The sequence below is a fragment of the Dendrobates tinctorius genome, unplaced genomic scaffold (assembly GCF_039654945.1).
Source record: "Dendrobates tinctorius isolate UK_male_01 unplaced genomic scaffold, ASM3965494v1 ptg000175l, whole genome shotgun sequence".
NCBI classification, from domain to species: domain Eukaryota; kingdom Metazoa; phylum Chordata; class Amphibia; order Anura; family Dendrobatidae; genus Dendrobates; species Dendrobates tinctorius.
Window position 1 is genome coordinate 8,167,858 of NW_027361842.1, and position 18,662 is coordinate 8,186,519.

General features: G+C 47.0%; 1 protein-coding gene across 4 annotated transcripts in view; it reads left to right on the forward strand.

Moving 5' to 3' along the window:
- The window catches only part of FUT8 (fucosyltransferase 8), a 316,159-nt gene that overhangs the window by 198,212 nt on the left and 99,285 nt on the right, over positions 1–18,662 (forward strand). For all 4 annotated transcript variants that reach the window (XM_073551365.1, XM_073551366.1, XM_073551364.1 and 1 more), the window contains one exon: positions 5,674–5,911. In XM_073551365.1, the coding sequence (XP_073407466.1) occupies positions 5,674–5,911 (238 nt within the window). The remainder of the gene's footprint in view (positions 1–5,673; positions 5,912–18,662) is intronic.

The window sequence follows — 18,662 nt, forward strand, 5'->3', positions numbered from 1 at the left end:
AGACCTGAATGTTCCTGTGTCTACTGTGCGCAGTGTCATCAAGAAATTTAAAGCCCATGGCACTGTGGCTAACCTCCCTAGATGTGGACGGAAAAGAAAAATTGACAAGAGATTTCAATGCAAAATTGTGCAGATGTTGGATAAAGAACCTCGACTAACATCCAAACAAGTTCAAGCTGCCCTGCAGTCCGAGGGTACAACAGTGTCAACCCGTACTATCCGTCGGCGTCTGAATGAAAAGGGACTGTATGGTAGGAGACCCAGGAAGACCCCACTTCTTACCTCGAGACATAAAAAAGCCAGGCTGGAGTTTGCCAAAACTTACCTGAAAAAGCCTAAAACGTTTTGGAAGAATGTTCTCTGGTCAGATGAGACAAAAGTAGATCTTTTTGGGCAAAGGCATCAACATAGAGTTTACAGGAGAAAAAAAAGAGTCAAACATGGCGGAGGTTCCCTGATGTTTTGGGGTTGCTTTGCTGCCTCTGGCACTGGACTGCTTGGCCGTGTGCATGGCATTATGAAGTCTGAAGACTACCAACAAATTTTGCAGCATAATGTAGGGCCCAGTGTGAGAAAGGTGGGTCTCCCTCAGAGGTCACGGGTTTTCCAGCAGGACAATGACCCAAAACACACTTCAAAAAGCACTAGAAAATGGTTTGGGAGAAAGCACTGGAGACTTCTAAGGTGGCCAGAAATGAGTCCAGACCTGAATCCCATAGAACACCTGTGGAGAGATCTAAAAATGGCAGTTTGGAGAAGGCCCCCTTCTAATATCAGGGACCTGGAGCAGTTTGCCAAAGAAGAATGGTCTAAAATTCCAGCAGATCATTGTAAGAAACTCATTGATGGTTACCGGAAGTGGTTGGTCGCAGTTATTTTGGCTAAAGGTTGTGCAACCAAGTATTAGGCTGAGGGTGCAAATACTTTTTGTCTGGCCCATTTTTGGAGTTTTGTGTGAAATGATCAATGTTTTGCTTTTTGCTTCATTCTCCTTTGTGTTTTTTCATTTAAGACAAATTAAATGAAGATAATAATACCAAAGAATTTGTGATTGCAATCATTTTCAGGAAGAAACTGAGTATTATCAGACAAAATTGCAGAGGTGTCAATACTTTTGGCCACAACTGTACCTATTTCTGAAGATTGGAATAATCCCTTTAATACATGATTTATTTCAAAGATGAGCATATCTTCTACCAAGACGAGTCACCATTTAGAGTGAAGCTGTAGTGCCCGTGTGGCGTCCTGAATGTGCTGCATTGATTTACTTTAGATTTCCATTTTGGTAAATATTTGTAGCCCTACAATTTTCATTATCTTGAGAGCGGACCCTCGGCATGAGGCTCGCCACCATTAACTATCTTACTGCTCTTATTTGCAATGCTGCTTGTACATCTCCCAGTTGGACTCATATCAAGGGTTTCATGCATATGTAAGCACACCGTGCAGTGTTATTCATGCAGTGTGCGCTGCCGCACAATGTCACCTTGGTATCTAGTTAGGAGATCCGGCTAACGAACTAAACTTCTACTTTACTCCCAGACTTCTTTTCTGTGTGAATAAGATTATATTGAGCTTTGTGAAGACTCCAGCTGGTATAGCCATACTACTTATATGCAATGTAACTGACGCCGGCATTGCCAATGATTCTGGTGCTTCTCTACACTTAGTCTTCTGTAACCAGGGCTCCACAGTTTCACAACTGAATGCACAGAACATATACCAGAGCACAGGACAAATTACCTCCCACAAGTATCCTTCCCACAGGCAGCGGCATAGTGTCCATCCCACCTCTTCTCAAAAGACAGCAGTATCCTCCAACTTCCCACTCATCCTTCACTTTCAGCACCTGCCATTTTCCCTCCCATCCACTACTGGCAGCAGCATCATCTCGTGTTCAGTCACTCCATACCAGACAGCAGCATCCGTCCTCTTATCTCCTGTCCTTCACTGGCAGCAACATCTGTCATTTTACCTCCCGTCCACTTCTGGAAGAGGCGTCCTCCAACTTCCCTACCGTCCTTCACTTGCTGCAACATTGTCCTATTTTCCACTGCTTCGTCACGGGCAGCAGCATCTTCCAACATCCCTGTCATTCTTCACTGTCAGAATTAACTAACAAAAGACAATGAGTGTAAGTGCCATAAAATATAATTTTTTTTATTTAGATATATATCTTTTAAATGGCACAAGATTAAAACGAAGTACCAGAGGCTGCAACGCTCAAAAAACAGGATATCCTAATCATTACTGCCACTGCTACGGTACTGCATATGTGTCTATACATTTAATACATACATAGAGAAGAGTGGTCTTGCTAACATGCATTCAGTATAAGGTGCTGCAATCTTCCATATGTAATAGCGTTTAAAGTTGAAGACTTACATGTGCAGACCAGGTGTAGCGAAGGTTACCCTGCTGCCCCAAAGCACGTTTCGTAATGTAACTTCCTCACACCTACTGACCCATTCAAATGACAATGTGAGCCCACAGCTGTGATCGTAGGTAAAAAGTTTCCCTGTGGTCAATGGCCTCAGCTGATTGGGCCACAGCTCCCATCAGCCGAAGCCTGCTGCCACTAATAACAGCGAGAGCAGGCGGAGGCTGAAAGAAGTATTTATCAGCCGGCTCCTCTACATAAAAAATAAAACAGCGTGGTTTCCCCTGTATTTTTGATAACCAGCCAGGCAAAACTCACAGATGGGGGCTACAACCCTCAGCTGTCCATTTCAGCAAGGCTAGTTATCAAGAATAGAGGGGTCCCAACGCTGTTTTTCAATTAAATAAATAATTTAAAAAAAAGTTGTGAGGTCGTCCCCAGTTTTGACAACCAACCTTACTAAAGCAGACAGCTGGGGGCTGGTATTCTCAGGCTGGTAAGGGGCCATGGATATTGGCCCCACTGCCTAAAATAGCAGCCCGTGGCCTCCCAGAAAAGGCATATCTATTAAATGCGCCAATTCTGGCTTTTCCCACTTTCCCTATAGCGATGGCAAGTTTGTTTCCTATTTGTATGGTTGATGTAACCTATGTATTGTCCATTGATATCAAGCCCACGGATTAGTAATGGAACAGCGTCTATGAGACATCTATCCATTACTTGTACTATAATTGTATTGTAAATAAACACAGAGCCATAATAAAGTATTTTATTTGAAATAAAAACAAAACACATTTTTACTTTTTTTTAGTTAAAAATAACAAACACAGTTATATGTTATAGTTAGGTAACCGAGGAGGAGAGCAGGGGAATAGACTAGACAACCAGATAACCAGTGAGGTTGGTACCTTAGCGGATTGCAGACCCCTAAACTGACAACACAACTAGAATTAGCCGTGGGACGTACCTACGATGCCCTAGACGCCTCGGCACAGTCAAAGAATTAACTAAGCCTAAAGAGAGAAAAGGGAAAGCTAAACTGCCCCGGAGTAGAACCCCAATGTAATAGCCCCCGAACATTTATTGCCGGTGAGACAAGATGAGGTACAAAACACAGGCAGAAAATAGAGTAAGCAAATGATGGGGCCCAAACTGTCTAGATAGAACAGGACAGGAAAGGATACTGTCTGCAATCACACAAAAAACCCTAAGAAAAAATCCAACATGTCTGATATGCAAAAATAGTGAAGCCACACGACCTCTCCCCCACTAAATCAGAACTCTCGTGTGAAGTGGACGCAAAACAAAAAATACTGACATAACAGGGGATTAGAAATACTGAAAAGACTGACATGAGCTGTGGCATATGGAACAGAGTCCAGCACAGGTCCCAGCAGGGGACAAGGCTGAACTCACACCAGCAAAGCAGAAATGAGAGGAAAGCAAAAAATGGATCAAATGCAAAAAGATTCAAGCAGACAAATAACTTATCTGAAAGATGCAGGACAAAGCAGGAGGCAAGCAGACTTCCAAAATGCTCAGGAAGAAAGCCAAATCACCGGCAACAACTGAGGGAAGGTTGCTTACTTAAATCTCTCCAGTCTAACATCTGACCTCCAGTAATCCTCCTCAGGTGATTGATTTATGTCAACCAGACCAGCTCCATTACCAGCAGCAACCACCAGAGGGAGCCCAAACTCAGAAGCCACGTCAAAAGTGTTCACAACAGTTATACTCGCCTAACGCCTAATTCCACTGATTCTCTCGTCTCCTGTAATAAAACAAAAATAAAAAACAATCGTATCCCTCACCTGTTGGTTGTTCTGTTCCACACCATTATCCATATCTTGGGAATAAATAGTTTTCAACCTGAATGGTGCCAAGATGCGACCAACCAGGCTGAGAACCACTGGTGAATGAGCTTCTGCGTTCGCAGCATCAGTAACCGGCGGTGACGTCATCGAGGTTTCCTCCAGTCACTGAGGCTGCATTCCCAGCCAGGCCATTGATCTGCGTTGACTTCCCTTCGGTGTTCCGGTGTAGGAGTTCGGTGCAGACGCCGAACTCTATTGTTCCAGTTCACTCATCTCTATTGATAATGATTGCAATCATTGATGGGGAGGTCTCCAGGCTTTTGGAGCATCTTTTCCTGTTGCAGCTTATTTCAGTGTACGTTCTGCTGAGGTTCCTGTAAACAGCAGCACGTTTTCTGTGAATTTGTGTGATTTTTGTGCCAGGAATCATTGGTTCTGAAACCACATGCGGTTCTTGACTGTATGTGAAATACCACAGGACAACGGCTCCATCTGAATATACCCTCATTAGGGTAATAAGCAGTAACAACCCCTGACTGCAGTCTTCCTGCTGTTTCTGAGCTGTGATTAATCTGTGGTCTTACGGTAAATCACATCCGCACATTGTGCTATCCCCATGGGCTGTGCTAAGCTCCGCTCGGTGATGTCTGTATATGCATTGTTTTCATCCCCAGGTTCACATTACCTGATTTATTCATGCGATGCTACGAGTAAGGAATACGCAGTGATAACTGATAGCAGAGGTGGAGTATTGTCTACGTCCATCACGTGTATGATTATATATCACTGCAGGAAAGGCCACACCTAACAATACATGGAGAACATGCCAGCTGTGCGGCAGGCACACACACCCCAGTGGTATGTGGTGGAGGTGGTGCAGCTCCAAAATACTGATGAACACCCTCATATTGTCACATTACACTTCCAGTAGATCGTTGACCTCTCAGTCTACATCCATAGACATTAATATGGGGTCCTTCTCTTTGCAGCTATATCAGCTTCTGCTGTATTATTACAAGATTCTGGAGGTGTCTGGGGGAATTTTTGAGCTCTGACACTGATGTTTGGAGAGGCTGGGATCACAATCTTTCTAGTTCATCCTAAAAGTTTTGTATGGTTTTGTGTTACGGACCTGGTCATGTACGTTATCATCAAACTCCCCCCTCCGTGACTATATGGACCTTGTGCATTGGGGAAGGTATAGGAGGAAATTTTATGGACGGACTTTTTCCCCCAGGTGCCCCTATTACAGGACCGTGCTGATATCCGTGAGCTCCGCATCACCGGCCGCTCTGTCAAATGGGGCCAGATGTTCTACATTGGGAATGAGGGGCTGGATCGTATACACCAGGGGCATGGGCAGGGTCTTATACACTTGAGCTGTCTCCAATGTTCTGGAAATACAATTCTCACTGTTAGATGATAATTGTCTTTTTGCTTTTAAACAGATCTCACTCTATATTTATTTTTTCACTGTAGAACCCAAAGGATTGCAGCAAAGCAAAGAAACTAGTGTGCAACATCAACAAAGGCTGCGGCTACGGCTGCCAACTTCACCATGTGGTCTACTGCTTCATGATCGCCTTTGGCACGCAGAGGACGCTCATCCTGGAGTCACAGAGTTGGAGATATGCCACGAGCGGATGGGAGACGGTCTTCAAACCAGTCAGCGAAACGTGCACGGATAGGTCGGGCACGACCACAGGACACTGGTCAGGTCAGTCTGTTCCTCTTGAAGCAGACGCTAGGCTCTCCGATGTTCGTTGAGCCAGTGCTGCTGTGATGTGTTCTCAATCTGGAACGCTGCTTATGACCCCATTTCTCGGCATAGATGTAATGTAACCTTAGTATGGCTGCATATGTCATCTGGCATAAGAATCTCTTATCGGTCATTGACCTTTATTCTCCCAGTCCTCTGACACATCTCGGAAATGACTCTGTGAAATTCATGAAGTGTGATGCTCGTGTCCTTGTAATGATTTACTCATTGGCACCCATTTCTGATTCCGCCAAGCACAGCTCTGCTTGACTTGCGCTGGGTATACGGTAATCTCCCATGAGCCTTAGATTTGCAGATATATCAGACGGAAAGTTTGCATTTGGGAAATGTTTCCAATGTCCTTCTCAATGTCACTTTACTTTAATTTTGGTCTTTGTATATTTATATTTGCTTTTGTACCATAATGTGACATGTGAATAAAAGGGTTTGTATGTACAGGGGAAGATAGTGGTGTTCTTCCCTCCTGGGTAGCAAATTAATGAGTATAACAGAAGTACAGATAGTATTGAGGGCCTAGTAGAATTGGTGCACATTCATGTGGAGCACGTGTGGCCACCAGACAGCAGCCAGAAAACCTCCTCTTGCCTCACTGCATTCGCATCTCTTCTTTACAAGGCCGGCTAATCAAGAGGAGAGGCGCCAATGTTGTATGAGGTCTTGAGATTCCTGTCTAGCGCCCACAAACTGACATTGCCCGTGAACCAAGTACTGCCAATCAATTCTAGTGCCAAACTTTGGTTCGGTCCTCAAACCTTCACCAAGCTTTTGACCTACCATACAGGTAGGACTTCCAGCTGCAGACATCCCCCCCACTGATTTGTCAAAAGAGTAGACACTTTTTGTTGAACTGATCACCTCTGCTATTTTGTTTTAGCCATCAGTGGTCTCCGCACCCGTAACCGCAAAGATCCAAAATCCCAAAACTTCTGACATGTCGAGAGTTTGTGTCTCTCAGGCTTCTTCCCTCTGACCACTAGCTCTGTCCTGTCAATCTGCCTGTACCTGGTGCTGCTCTATCATACATGTGTCGTGCATGGGTCACGCATGGGTCATACATGTGTCAGGCTACACACCCAGCTCTCCGCAGTAACAGTTCCAGGCTCTGTCATGACTTCCTATGGTTTAATGATCCACACTCCTCCTGGCAGTGTCACCCTGCGTGTGAACACTTGTTAACAGCCGGTTTATTACACATGCTTTGTATATGTTAAGGACGGCGGAACGCACTAAATATAAATAATATAAATAATAGGAAGTGCGTTCGCCGCCCGGGGTCCACCGTGCAGTAGGTGTAACAATCGCTGTTGAGTAATGGCAGACTTGCTATATGACAGTTTACTGCACTCGGGTTACATGTCACCCGAGGTGCGCAGAGCGGACTGATAGCTTCACAGGTCTCAGCTGGCGTGCACACACGGTATATGGTCACCGGACTCGGCCCAAGGCAGAGGTCGGTGTCCGTCTTGACCTACCGTGTGTGCGGCGTCGCTACCGCGGACGCCGGTAAGTGCTGCTAACTGCAGTGTGGCAGTTACTACTGCCGCTGTACGACAGTGCCGTGAGGCTTCACACTATCGGACGCTAGTGTAGCGGCGCGGTATGCACTGTGGCGTATGGCTTGCCACTGACTGGCACTGACTATAACTCTAATTCCCTATCCACATGCGTAATATCAGAGGGAAGAGGTTTCAAATGAGTCAGTCACCAGAATCATACATCCATCACCATTCACCCATAGCAAGTATAGACTATACTAGCGCATGGCCGAGCGGCCATGCGGGCCTTTTATAGCCTTGCGCTTCCGGGACCTTCCAGATCTCTGAGATGGGCCAATCAGATCAGGACAAGGACCTGAGCACGTGACCCCCGATCTCCACTGGGAGATCGTCTCGTGGGCATGCCCAGTAGCGTGGCGAGAGGACTTAGCCTCTGAAGTGGTTTCCTGCAAAGCATTCTGCGCTACCATTGCTGGTCCAGAGGTGGCAGCAACATCCACTGCTCATAAATGCTGGGATCTGCTTTGGGACACTTGGGCCTAATAATAGGGCTTAGTGATGCTCATGGGGTCTTCGTGATCTGCTTACATGTTTTCTTAGCACTGGCAGAGGGTACAATAGCCCAGCCGGCCTCTGTCTAGAGGACCTGTTCTGTGCACACGAGACGCATGCTTGTATGTATTCCTTATTGTGTCGAGCCATGTGCGGCCACCAATACGACCTTGCCAAGAGTTCTGTGGTCCGCTTATTGCCAAAGTGACCACCCACCCTGGACGCGTGTGCCCAGGCGAGAACCTCCGGCCGTAGCTGAGGAGGCACAAAGGTTTTGCCCGGTGGCACTGACTCGAGAGCAACTGGAGCCACAGTCGTAAAGCTCTCCGAAGGGAGAATTAGCCGTGGCTCAGCCTCCCCTTCCTCCGCTGAGACCACCGAGCGCGAGAGAGCATCCGCACGGACGTTCTTCTCTCCAGAGAGATAGTGCAAGGTGAAGCGGGAGAAGAAGAGCGACCACCTAGCTTGACGAGAGTTCAAGCGCTGGTCCGTTTGTAAAAAGTCCAGATTTTTATGGTCCGTATACACCTGGAAGGAAAACCGGGCTCCCTCCAGGAGATGTCTCCACTCGGAAAAGGCCAACTTCATTGCTAGCAGCTCCCTGTCCCCGATGGAGTAATTCTTCTCCGCTGGTGAGAAGGTCTTAGAGAAGAAGAAGCAGGTATGCTTCCGACCTTGAGCATCCTTCTGGAAAAGGACTGCTCCTGCACCGACGGAAGAGGCAACCACCTCCAGGATAAACGGTTTATCCTCATCGGGACGGTGTAAGATGGGAGCGCCAGCAAAATGGCATTTTAGAGATGAGAAGGCCTTGGAGACCTGTTCAGACCAAGCGTTAGGATTAGCTCCTTTCTTTCTGAGAACAACCAAAGGACCTACCAGTGTGGAGAAGTGAGGTATGAACTGGCGGTAATAGTTGACGAACCCTAGGAAGCGCTGCACCGCTTTGATTGTGTGGTTCCTGCCAGTCCATTACCGCTTGCAGTTTGGCCGGATCAATAGCCAACCCCTGGACCGAGATGATGTACCCCAGGAACGGCAAGGACTCCTGCTCAACCTGGCACTTCTCCAGCTTGGTGAAAAGAGAGTTCGCCCGCAGCCGGTCGAAGACCCTGCAGACGTCTCTCCGGTGGGAGGTCAAATCTGGCGAGAAGATGAGGATGTCATCCAGATAGACCACCACCGAGGTGGAGAGCATATCGCGGAACACGTCATTGACAAAATCCTGGAAGACAGCAGGCGCATTACAAAGGCCGAAGGGCATGACCAGATATTCATAGTGGCCATCCCTGGTATTAAAGGCTGTCTTTCACTCGTCTCCTTCGCGAATGCGGATCAGGTTGTACGCCCCCCGTAGATCTAATTTCGTAAAGATCCGGGCCCCTCGCAACCTGTCAAATAGCTCAGAGATCAACGGGAGAGGGTATTTGTTTTTAACTGTTATGGCGTTGAAACCTCTGTAGTCAATACAGGGACGTAACTCTCCGCTCTTCTGCACGCAGAAGAACCCTGCACCAGCCGGCGACACCGACTTTCTGATAAAACCTCTAGCCAGGATCTCCCGGATATATTGAAACATAGCCTCTGTCTCAGGGAGTGACAGCGGATACACACAGCCTCTAGGAGGTTCCGTGCCTGGCAGAAGATCTATCGGGCAATCGTAAGGACGGTGCGGCTTGAGCGTCTCCACAGGTTTTTTAGAGAAGACGTCCGCGTACTGGTGGTAAGGTTTAGGAAGCGTGGAGAAATCCGCGGGCACTTTAGTGGAAGCTACCTGAACACTGCCCCTCAGGCACCTTCCCTCACAGTCCTTGCTCCAACCCAGTATATTCCCCGAAGCCCAATCAATATGAGGGGAGTGACAACGGAGCCAGGGAACTCCGATAAGCACCTGGTCGATGCCATCTGGCAAAATGAACAAGGACAGAATCTCACAATGAGAGGGTGATATTGAGAGCCCGAGTGGGACTGTCTGGTGGGTCACCTGAGATGGTGAAGGTGCAGCATTAACCACCCTGATAGTCAGAGGTTGAGGCAGTAACACCAGTGGAATAGCGTGTTTCTGGGCGTAGGTCGAGGACATAAAGTTCCCCTCAGCCCCGTAATCCACGGTAACCTCTACCTCCCAGGTGGAGGCCCCGCTATCTAATGTCCCTTGGAATACCGGTTTGGGAGAAAAGGGTCTCATATTTGTCTGACCACCACCTACGACCACTGGACGTGATCGTTTTTCTGACCGCAGAGGACACCAGCCGAGTGACCAAACTGCCGGCACTGGTAACAACGTGCGGAGCTTCGCACCGGACGTGGCCTGAGGCCGGCGCGAGACACTTCCATAGGTTTGGAGGATGTAAGCTCCTGAGCGGGAGATCTTAGCAGCTCGGTGAAGGTGGGAGCCAAGTTAACCCTTCGTCTGGATTGCGCACGTTCCAGCCCGCACTCCATAAACCGGAGATCAATGCGGGTGGAGATGGCAATCACTTTCTCCAGACTTGTGGGGACCTCTCTGGTTGCTGGAGCATCTTTGACATGCTCTGCTAACCCTCTCCAAAACACAGGGATGAGTGCTTTATCGGGCCACTCTAGTTCGGAAGCCAGTGTCCGGAATCGGACAGCATAATGGCTGCCCGAGAGAGACCCCTGTGTTAGGGCTAATAATTGGAGAGAGGTGTCGTGCGTGATCTGTGGTCCCAAAAATACCTGCTTCAGAGCCGCGAGGAACTGAGCAGCCCCCTGAACCACGGGATCACCACGCTCCCACAATGGCGTAGCCCACTCTAATGCCCTGCCAGATAGGAAAGAGACAATAAACCCCACCTTAGCCTGCTCTGTAGGGAACCGTGCAGCCAGTAACTCAAGCTGGATAGAGCACTGACTCACGAATCCCCTACAGGTGGCGCTGTCACCCGAAAACTTGTCGGGGAGCGGTAGACGAGATATTGTCGGCATAGGCGTGAGTGTGGGCACGCGTGAGACAGCCTCTGCGACTGCCTGATCAGCGACTAGCGTAGCATTCGCAGCTGAGGTGGAGCTCTCGATAGCTGCCAACCTGCTCTCCAGCTGCCGAATGTACCGCTGTAGCTGCTGCAGGTCCGCCATTACTAGCCAGACCCTGGCGCTAGTATAATGTTAGGGACGGCGGAACACACTAAATATAGATAATAGGAAGTGCGTTCGCCGCCCGGGGTCCACTGTGCAGTAGGTGTAACAACCGCTGCTGAGTAATGGCAGACTCACTATATGGCGGTGTACTGCACTCGGGTTAAACGTCATCCGAGGTGCGCAGAGCGGACTCTGTTAAATTCACAGAGGCGCTAAAGCATTAACGCTGAGCCTGTTAGCTTCACAGGTCTCAGCTGGCGTGCACTCAACATCCAACAGTGATCAACTGATGAGGGGCAATACCCCGTAACAGCTGTCTGTGGATGGATACCATGTTTTGGCATAGGTGGTTTCCTTCATTGGAGACTGCCCTTCCCGTGGTTGTTCCTTCCCGGTGAAAGACCTGGCTAGTCATTGCTTGCGTTGAGAAACATGTGATGGTGTCTCCGCGGATGATTGATTTACATGTTTTTGCATATTTCCCATAAGGGATGGGGGCATTGCTCTAGAATCACTGCGTTGAGAAACATGTGATGGTGTCTCCGCAGTGTTGGATGTTGATCTCCATGAGGTCACTCATCCTCATTTTCATAGTCTTTTACTAGGCATTGCTCCTACTAGCCAGTTTCCTACTCCACACTGATGAGGGGCAATACCCCGAAACAGCTGTCTGTGGATGGATACCATGTTTTGGCATAGGTGGTTTCCTTCATTGGAGACTGCCCTTCCCGTGGTTGTTCCTTCCCGGTGAAAGACCTGGCTAGTCATTGCTTGCGTTGAGAAACATGTGATGGTGTCTCCGCGGCTGATGGATTTACATGTTTTTGCAGATTTCCCATAAGGGATGGGGGCATTGCTCTAGAATCACTGCGTTGAGAAACATGTGATGGTGTCTCCGCAGTGTTGGATGTTGATCTCCATGAGGTCACTCATCCTCATTTTCATAGTCTTTTACTAGGCATTGCTCCTACTATCCATTTTCCTACTCCACACTGATGAGGGGCAATACCCCGAAACAGCTGTCTGTGTATGGATACCATGTTTTGGCATAGGTGGTTTCCTTCATTGGAGACTGCCCTTCCCGTGGTTGTTCCTTCCCGGTGAAAGACCTGTCTAGTCATTGCTTGTGTTGAGAAACATGTGATGGTGTCTCCGCGGATGATTGATTTACATGTTTTTGCAGATTTCCCATAAGGGATGGGGGCATTGCTCTAGAATCACTGCGTTGAGAAACATGTGATGGTGTCTCTGCAGTGTTGGATGTTGATCTCCATGAGGTCACTCATCCTCATTTTCATAATAATAGGGCTTAGTGATGCTCATGGGGTCTTCGTGATCTGCTTACATGTTTTCTTAGCATTAGTGCTCATATGCATTAGAGTAAAGTCTGAAAATCTCTCCAGTTTCATCAATTTCTTATGAGTGGTGGGGTGCCCTGAAGCAACATGGGAGGGTGGCGGAAACTTTCACCATAAACTACTCATATAGGAATCTCTCATATCTATATACCTCTCTGTCTTAGACTATGTTCACACATTGCATTTTTGCTTCAATTTTATTGCTGTTTTTTTGTGGAATTTTTAAGTTACGTTTTACAGTACCAGCAGAAATCTCATGCACGCACATTGGTTTTTTTCTCTGACTGAATTGGAAAACTGCAGCATTTTTTGATACTGCATTATGTCACTTTCAGCATTTTTTCACCCATAGAAAAAGCAATGAGTAAGTGCAAAAACACAGTAAAAAAACACAGGTATCAGATCTTGCTGCGTTTTAGTGAAAAAAGCATGTACAGCTGGATGTGAAATCCATTTATTTTTGTGATTTTTTTTTTTTTTCCATATTTAAACCATAATGTTTTTGCCTCCCCACATTAGTTATTATTAGTGCAGTTAAATTAAGCAGGATTATCAAGAGGGAAGGAGGTGTTGCATTGTATGCTAGTTAAACGTATATCTCCACAGAGATCAAGCTTCAGAGACTGGTAGCTCTGTAGAAACTGTTTGGGTAAGGCTTCTTTCAGACATCCGGTGTCAGGGGTCCGGCGGCCTGCGGCGAATAGCCGGGCCGCCGGATCCGGCCTGCAGCGGTGACACCGGATGTACATGCGGCCCCTGATGCGGCTTGGAGGACATTTAAAGGAGCCGCAGCACCGGGGGTCGAGAGAGCCAGCCGGAGAGAGATCGGGAGGCGAGAGAGCAGCCAGAGAGACAGCGGGGGACAAGAGAGCAGCCAAAGAGACAGCGGGGGACGAGAGAGCAGCCGAAGAGACAGCGGGGGACGAGAGAGCAGCCGAAGAGAGAGCGGGGGACCAGAGAACAGCCGAAGAGAGAGCGGGGGACGAGAGAGCAGCCAGAGAGACAGCGGGGGACGAGAGAACAGCCAGAGAGACAGAGGGGGACGAGAGAGCCAGCCAAAGAAAGGTATGGAGCGTATGGAGAGAGAGAGAGAGAGAGAGAGAAGGGGAGGGGGAGAGAGAGAGAGAGATGCGCGCCAGGCACTTGTGGGGTTAAAACTCATAGTGCCCGGGCATGCGCAGTTGAAAAAGCCGGTCCGGCGCTGCAAAAAAACGTTGCAGCCAACGTTTTTTGCAGACGCCGGACGGCGCATGTTTGCCGTATCCGGCAAAACCCGGAGGCGCCGCATGTCCATCCGGCATGATGCGGCGATCATTATATTCTATGTGAAAAAACCGGATCCAATTCCGGATCCGGTTTACACAAATTTCGCCGCATCATGCCGGATTTAAAAAAACGGATGTGTGAAAGTAGCCTAAGGATACCAAGAGAGAAGAACAGAAAGGACACTATTGTAGGTGTTTACTATAGGCAACCTGGACAGACTGAATATATGGATTAACTCTTTTTACATCATATCAGTGAGGGTGATAAATGAATGGAATAGGCTGCCACGATAGGTGGTGAGTTCTCCTTCAATGGAAGTCTTCAAACAGAGGCTGGACAGACATCTGTATTAGATGGTTTAGTGAAGCCTGTGCTGCACTGAGCAGGCAGTTGAATACGATGACCCTTTAAGTGTCTTCCAACTGTAAGGGTATGTTCCCACGGTCAGGAATGGCTCAGTATTTGCTCAGGATTTGACATACGTGAAATCTGCACCAAATCTGCATCTGAGGTCACCTGCGTTTTTTATGTGTTTTTTCCGTATGTGTTTTTGATGCGTTTTTTCATTTCATGCATTTTTTTTGCCTCTTGAAATAAAGCTAATTGAAAGTTGGCTTCTGGGAAAGAAAAAAAAATTGATTTCCTGCTTGCTGATATATTGGGGTATGTTCCCATGGTCCGTAAACGCTGCGGGTTGGATGCTGCGTGCATCCACAATGTCCAACCTGCAGCATCCAGCTGTTACAGCATAGTGGATGGGATTTCAAGTGACAAAAAAAATAAATCCCATACCCACTATGCATGCACAGATGCCCTCGGCTAACCCGCAAAGACGGATATGCGACGCGTCCTTCCAGATCGCAGCATGTCAATTTATGTAGTTGCGTAAATTACCCATTCACTATCATTGATGCGGTAAAACCGCATTATCTTCCTAGTCACATGCGCATTAAGTGCGTGAACGCAGCTTACTACGCATGTGTACTAATTTAAATAATGGTGAATCTTGTGACACAGCAGGAAGTACACGACACAGGAAGTGGAGGAAAGCACAGAGAGAGGTTCCCTCCTTTTAATAAATAAAAATTTTAAAAAAAAATGGCATGGAGTCCCCCTATATTTGTTAACCAGCCAGAGTAAAGATGACTACTGGGGCTGGTATTTCAGGCTGTTGAGGATCCAATATCCATGAACCTTACCAGCCTGATAATACCAGGCCGCTGCAGTGTGCTTACCTTGGATGGTTAGCAAAAATATTGGGACCCCCTCCATAAAAAATAATGTGGGGTCCCCTATATTTGCTAACCAGCCAGAATAAAACAGACTACTGGGGCTGGTATTTCACGCTGGTAAGGATCCAATATCCATGAATCTTACCAGCCTGATAATACCAGGCCGCAGCAGTCTGCTTACCTTGGATGGTTAGCAAAAATAGTGGGATCCCCTCCAAAAAAAATAATGTGGGGTCCCCTATATTTGCTAACCAGCCAGAGTAAAACAGACTACTGGGGCTGGTATTTAATGCTGGTAAGGATCCAATATCCATGAATCTTACCAGCCTGATAATACCAGGCCGCTGCAGTCTGCTTACCTTGGATGGTTAGCAAAAATAGTGGGATCCCCTCCAAAAAAAAATAGCGTGGAGTCCGCCTAAATTTGTTAACCAGCCAAGAAAAAAGCAGACAGCTGCGGCCTGGTATTCCAGGCTGGCGAGGCCCATGGATTTTGGCCCTCACCAGCCTAAAAATATCAGCCTGCAGCCGCCCCACAATTGGCGCATCCAAAGATGCGCCAATTATGGTACTTTACCCGGCTCTTCTCACTTGTCCTGTAGTGGTGGCAAGTGGGGTAATATTTGTGGGGTTGATGTCACCTTTGTATTGTCAGGTGACATCAAGCCCCGCCTTAGAAATGGAGAAGCGTTTATAAGACACCTATCAATTACTAATCCTATAGTTGTATGGTAAATAGAGACACAGCCAGAATTAATTGAAATAATGACACAGACTCCTTTAATAATCTTAACTAAACCCTACTTACTGCTTTGCCTATTCCACCGACGCCCTTAATCTCCTGTAAGAAAAATAAAATAAAAAAGTAACAATATACCATACCTGTCCGTCAAGAAGATATACATCTTGTCCCACCACGACTCCAGCTCTGCTACATCTGGATGTTAGGCTGAACGGCGGAGCTTTAACCTGATGACCGGAGATAACTCGGTCACCAGCGGTCATGTGCACTGCAGTTCTCGCAGTCAGCTGACCTTGAGAACTTGGCAAGTGACCGGAGATAACCCCGTCCCTGGCGGTCATGTGCATGGCAGTTCTTGTGGAGAGCTCAGCTCATCGCGAGAACTGCAGTGGATGCAAACTTCCGGCTGTGGCACAAGGTGCACCTTTATTTCAATTAGTTCACATACGTAGTAAGCTGCGTTCCCACACTTAATACGCACGTGACCATAAAGATAATGCGGTTTTACCGCATGTAATGATTGTCTATGGGTAATTTACGCTGCGGAGACTGAGCGTCTCCTTATCATAAATAGACATGCTGCGGTCTGGAAAGATGCCGCATGTTTGGTTACGCAGGGAAGCTGGAGGAGTCTCTGAACGCATAGTGAAAATGGGATTTCATTAAATCCCATCCACTACGCTGTAACATCTGGATGCTATGGGATTGACGCTGTGGATTTCAGCTCTGCAGGCCACTATTTTTGATTTATAATGAAACAACTGAGATGCGATTGAAGTGGAGACTTTCAGATTTAATTAAAAGGGTTGAAATATCCTGTGAAACGTTTAGTAATTGTGACCATTTTTCTACATTTCAGGTGCTCAAAAGTAATTGGACTAATTATTTTTACCATAAATAAAATGTTCATTTTTAATACTTTGTAGAGGATCCTTTGCAGCAATGACAGCCTGAAGTCTGGAGGCCATGAACGTTGCCATCGCTGGTGTCCTCCGATGTGAGGCTTTGCAGCAATACTTCCTGATGTCTGGAGGTCATGGCTGTCACCATTGCTGGTGTCCTCCAGTGTGAGACTTTGCAGCAATGAAATCCTGAAGTGTTGAGGCCATGACCTTCACCATCCCTGGTCTCCTCCGGTGTGAGGCTTTTCAGCAATAACTTCCTGAAGTCTGGAGGCCATGAACGTCATCATCACTGGTGTCCTCCAATGTGAGGCTCTGCAGTAATGACAGCCTGAAGTCTGGAGGCCGTCAACATCACCATCGCTGGTGTCCTCCGGTGTGAGGCTTTGCCATTTTTACTGCGGTGACTTAAGTTGTCGCTTGTTTGTGGCTCTTTCTGCCTTAAGTTTTGTGTTCAGCCTGTGAAATGCGGCTCGATTGGGCTGAGATTTCGTGATGACTCGGCCATTGCAGAATATTCCTCTTATTTTGCTTTCACAGTATATTTTGGGTTATTGTCCATCTGTCCTGTGAAACACCGTCCAATCAACCTTGCTGCATTTGGTTGAATCTGAGTATCTCCCAGTACACACAGGATTCATTTGGCTGCTTTTGTTTTCAGTCACATCATGAATAATCACTAGTGACCCAGTGTCATTGGCAGCCATGCATGCTTGCTCCATCATACCGCCTCCACCACGTGTTACACAGGATGTGATGTGCCGAGGAGCAGGAGCCATTCCAAGCCTTCTCGAGACTTTTTTCTTCCCATCAATCTGCTATCTGTTGATCTTACTTTTGCTTTTCCAGATCTGGGTGGCTTCTTTAGATAATTTTTTGCAAAGTAACATAGTTAGTAAGGCCGAAAAAAGACATTAGTCCATCTAGTTCAGCCTATAAAATTATGTCAGAATAAATCCCCAGATCTACGTCCTTCTAAAGAACCTAACAATAACTGTAAGATACAATATTGTTACGCTCCAGGAAGACATCCAGGCCTCTCTTGAACCCTTCGACTGAGTTCGACATCACCACCTCCTCAGGCAGGGAATTCCAGATTCTCACTGCACTAACAGTAAAGAATCCTCTTCTGTGTTGGTAGAAAAACCTTTTCTCCTCCAGACGCAGAGAATGCCCCCTTGTGACCGTCCCCTTCCTTGGTATAAACAGATCCTCGGAGAGATATTTGTATTGTCCCCTTATATACTTATACATGGTTATTAGATCGCCCCTCAGTCGTCTTTTTTTCTAGACTAAATAATCCTAATTTTGCTAATCTCTCTGGGTATTGTAGTTCCCCCATCCCCTTTATTAATTTTGTTGTCCTCCTTTGTACCCGCTCTAGTTCCATTATATCTTTCCTGTGCACCGCTGCCCAAAACTGTACACAGTACTCCATGTGCGGTCTAACCAGAGATTTGTACAGAGGCAGTATAATGCTCTTATCATGTGTATCCAGACCTCTTTTAATGCACCCCATGATCCTGTTTGCCTTCGCAGCCGCTGCCTGGCACTGGCTGCTCCAGGTAAGTTTATCATTAACTAGGATCCCCAAGTCCTTCTCCATGTCAGATTTACCCAGTGGTTTACCGTTCAGTGTGTAATGGTGATATTGACTCCTTCTTCCCATGTGTATAACCTTACATTTATTATTGTTAAACTGCATCTGCCACCTTTCGGCCCAAGTTCCCAACTTATCCAGATCCATCTGTAGCAGAATACTATCTTCTCTTGTATTGACTGCTTTACATAGTTTTGTATCATCTGTAAATATCGATATTTTACTGTGCAAACCTTCTGCCAGATCGTTAATAAATATGTTGAAGAGAATAGGTCCCAACACCGACCCCTGCGGTACCCCACTGGTCACAGCGACCCAGTTGGAGAATATATCATTTATAACCACCCTCTGCTTTCTATCACTAAGCCAGTTACTTACCCATTTACACACATTTCCCCCCAGACCCAACATTCTCATTTTGTGTACCAACCTCTTGTG